Source organism: Rosa rugosa, chromosome 7, assembly GCF_958449725.1.
Source record: "Rosa rugosa chromosome 7, drRosRugo1.1, whole genome shotgun sequence".
NCBI classification, from domain to species: domain Eukaryota; kingdom Viridiplantae; phylum Streptophyta; class Magnoliopsida; order Rosales; family Rosaceae; genus Rosa; species Rosa rugosa.
Genome location: NC_084826.1, coordinates 38,305,350 through 38,309,343, shown reverse-complemented (window position 1 = coordinate 38,309,343; position 3,994 = coordinate 38,305,350). Strand labels below are relative to the sequence as shown.

The 3,994-nt window shown below is 37.1% G+C and overlaps 1 protein-coding gene across 1 annotated transcript; it reads left to right on the top strand.

The window, feature by feature from the left end:
* The first annotated feature begins 494 nt into the window (after window positions 1-494).
* Window positions 495-3,538, top strand: LOC133723325 (plant cysteine oxidase 2-like). The gene is made up of 5 exons (XM_062150138.1): window positions 495-1,283; window positions 2,288-2,409; window positions 2,548-2,695; window positions 2,815-3,018; window positions 3,171-3,538. The coding sequence occupies exons 1-5, from the start codon at window positions 1,019-1,021 to the stop codon at window positions 3,290-3,292; spliced, it is 861 nt and encodes a 286-aa protein (XP_062006122.1). The 5' UTR covers window positions 495-1,018; the 3' UTR covers window positions 3,293-3,538.
* Window positions 3,539-3,994: the final 456 nt, after the last annotated feature.

Here is a 3,994-nt window from a genome sequence, read left to right as displayed (position 1 = left end):
GGAAATCTAAGAGGAAGTTAACCAAGTAGAAATGACCTTGGGTAATATTGGAAAATCATATGCCACAAACATAAAAAAAAAAAAATTAAAAAATAAGGAGGGAGTGTGGTTTACAATTTGGGAATTGCAAATTTCACTCTCTATGAAAATTAACTATTTATCTTCGAATATAGAAGATGAATTCTAACTACAGTAAGTGTTGAAAATCACAAATTCAAAATTTAGACCCATGACGCTGTGTTGGAAAAAGATTTTTTTTTTAATACTGTTCACAGTAAAAATAAAAGTGAAACGATAAAAAGTAAAAAGGATAAATAATAATAAAAAGAGCAATAGTGAAAATATTAAAACTTTTGCATCTTATAGAATATTTTTTTTTTTTTTTTTTTCAGAAGTTATGGGCAATTAGGACTATTTACAGTGGTGAGGCAGCCAGCGTTTTTCATGTTGGCTTGAGAAAACCAGGGGTTGGATAATCGCCAGTTTTCAACTGAAACTATGGGGCAGCACTTACCTCTGTTTGACAGTTTCCTTGGTTTTATCTCGAAACTGTGCGTTTCCTACCGTCCGAAATTATAAATGATCATGTAGCCCCTGGTTTTGGTTTTGGTTTTGCTCTCTCCCTCTTTCTCGATCCCCACTTTTCCATGTGGCTATTTATATACAATACAATACCAAATCTCCCACTCCTGTTCCTAGAGTCAGCCATACTGTACTGACTTATTCTCCATCTCTCTGATCTCTTCAGTTTCTTGCTTGTTTATTCCTGTTTGGTTTGGTTTCTACGTCTTAAGAGACATCTCATTCTCTTTCGCATTTCAACAAACACCATCCTGACCACTCAGATCAATTAATAACCCAGAAAAGAAGAAGCTAGCTAGCTAGACTTGTTTTTCTTTTTCTGTTGTTTTGTTACCATATCTATCTATCTGGGCTGCTGCAGTGAATTATTCTTGTTGTAGATCGATCCATCAGTTTGTGTTCTGTGGTGTTGAAAGTTGGAGAGAGATCGATTGATATGGGAATAGAGGCTGGTGGTTTGGTAGAGCGGGGTAAAGATCGTCATCACGACAAGGTTAATGTTGTTGGGCATCATCATCATGTTGGTTATATGAAAAATAAGGTTATGAGGAAAAGAAAGTACTGCAGCAAGAACAGGAAGGTTAAGCATTCTTCTTCTGATTCTGCTCTGCAACGACTCTTTGTTTCGTGTAGAGACGTTTTCAAAGGCCTTGGAACACTTCCTTCGCCTCACCATGTGCAGGAATTGTGCAGCGTTCTTGGTACGTTTTATTCTATTCAACTCTAATTATATATCTCTCTAGCTTTTCTATGAGTCTATTTTGGGCTACACTCCAATTTTGGTATTATTCAATTGCTTTAATATATAAATTTTGCACTGAGAAACAAACCCAGAATTTTTTTTTTTTTTTTTGGGTCTCAATTTTCAACAACTACAGAGAATTAATAAAAGTTTGGAATTGAAACTGCCCTTAACAGTTTTTGGATTGAAATGTTTCTCATCCGCTTTTCTTTTCTTTTCTAATTTTTATTTATTTAATTTTGGTAGGTTACCGTGATAACAATTTAGAGAGCTAAATTTATTTTATTCAAAGAGTATTTATGGTAATCCAAAATTTGGTGAAGGAAATGTAGCTAGAACAACTAATTATAAGTGGATATAGCATTTTTTTTTCTTTGCTTCTTGTTTTGTTAATTATGAGGGTCAAAATGGCTCCATCTCAGATTCTTAGTCTTAGCCTCTGTTGTCCACTCTTACTACATTAGTCATTGTTAGGTCCATTGCACCGGGCTCGGTACTTTGGTTTGTGTCGAGTTTGGACCTAGCTACTTTTGATTTGCTTGTTTTAAAAATATGCATGAGTAGTACTAGTAATTGTTTTATACATTTGGTGAAGTGTGCATACAGGTAACGTGCCAAAGATGGTAGTATTTTGATATCAGCTAGATAAATAAAAAAAACTTTCCTCTTCTGTATAGGCCAGGCATGCTTTGGTGGTTTAGAAATGGGAGAGGATCCTCTCCTGAGCAAATTAAACACCTGAGCTACCTGAGCTTTTCATAATAAGCTGCCACGTGTTCAAATACACATCTAACGGCTCTAATTTTCTGATTGATTATGCACATATTCCATGTCTGATGGAGACATAATTTTTTTTTTTTGATGACCCCCATTGATTGTTGCCCACTTGCCCTCGACCTCATTGGCTTAATGATATATAGTTGGTTGCGTAGTTAGTGACACTGTTTCATAATGTTAATGTAGATAAATTTAGGCCTGAAGATGTTGGGCTAAGCAGTGATTTGCAGTTCTTCAAGCCTGAAACTGAGGTCAAAGGCACTCCAAGGGTTGCATATACGACCATATACAAGTGCAATAACTTTTCGGTAAATCTAGTGTATTCTATTGCTTCCTTCTTTGCAATGTGCTCTTAAATCCCAATTATATATTCTGCACGTACATGTGCACATATTTGGTTCTTGAGTTTAATTTGCTTCCCTTAATTTTATTGTATGTGCATGCAGTTGTGCTGTTTCTTTATTCCAGCAACTGGTGTCATCCCTCTCCATAACCATCCCGGAATGACTGTTTTCAGTAAGCTTCTACTGGGCAAGATGCACATCAAATCATATGATGTGGTCGATCCTATCAAGAATTCAGATGCTTCTCAAGGTGAGCCTCTTAATTTCTTATACCTCTGTGTACATGTGAGTGTGGACTATGAAGAGATGGAATAAGTACCATAAACATTATTGTCACTTGGATTTACAGATGATTTTATTAATTTGCAGTGAGATTGGCAAAGTTGAAAGCTGATAGCGTATTCACTGCCCCTTGCAAAACATCAGTACTATATCCAACAACAGGTGGCAACATCCACGCCTTCACCGCCATAACTCCTTGTGCGGTGCTTGATGTGATCGGGCCTCCCTATTCTAAAGAAGATGGCCGGGACTGCTCATATTACAAAGATCATCCCTATGCTTCGTATTCAGGTAATTAATTAGTCAATTTATTAACAAACTCTTAATTTATTGCCCATCTTATAAATGTTGATCAGCAGCTAGAGTAGATGACCAGCCTGGTCTAGAAATCATGGTCAAGTCTACAATTAACATGGAATTACTCTGTCCATGTTTGAATGCAGATGCAAAAGTAACTGAAGGGGAAGGTGATCATTATGGGTGGTTGGAAGAGATTGAGATGCCTGATAACTCAGAAATGGATGGAATCGAGTACTTGGGTCCGCAGATTATTGAGACTATCTAGTTTCATCTCTTTTTTCTTTTGGTCAAATGAATACTTCAGTAAAGAGGGCCCCCAAGGCCAGCAGAAACAAGGAAAGACAAGCCAACAAAAGAAGGCTCAAGAAAAGCATAGGTTAAAAAGATAATGCTGGTTTTTGTTGATCGGTTGTGAGCTTTCAGTTCATTTTATTTATTATTTTTTGCTCTTGATGTAACATAGTTTTACATACTAGATATATGGATCAGCACTACGCTACCTTGTTGGCTCTTTGTTTTGTGAATCGGCTAGAAAGAAGACCATCCGAATATACTAGTAATACTACGAGGGGTCCACAATTTTACTCGAATCAGAAAGTATTAACCAACGAGGCTTCGATCAAATTGTATGGATCGAAGAAGTTAGAGAAGCTATGCATCTAGCCTACACATTCCCATTGCAGGACATTTTCATTTCTTCATCAGCACCTCTCTTGGACGAAATGACCCTATTTCGGATCGGACAATGATAAATATTCTCTCTCAAGTCCAGTATCTCTTTTTAATTGGTTGTAGACCAGCAGAAAGGCCGAAAAACCAGCTCATATTGTTGCTTCGTTGGTCTATAACGGGATTCAGCACCCTCCTTCCCCCCTTAATTAGCTGAAGTTTTTGTGTTTGATGGGTTACCTGATCCACTTCCTTGTAGAGGCTTACCTGTTCCACGTGACTTGTAGAGGCTTAAGTT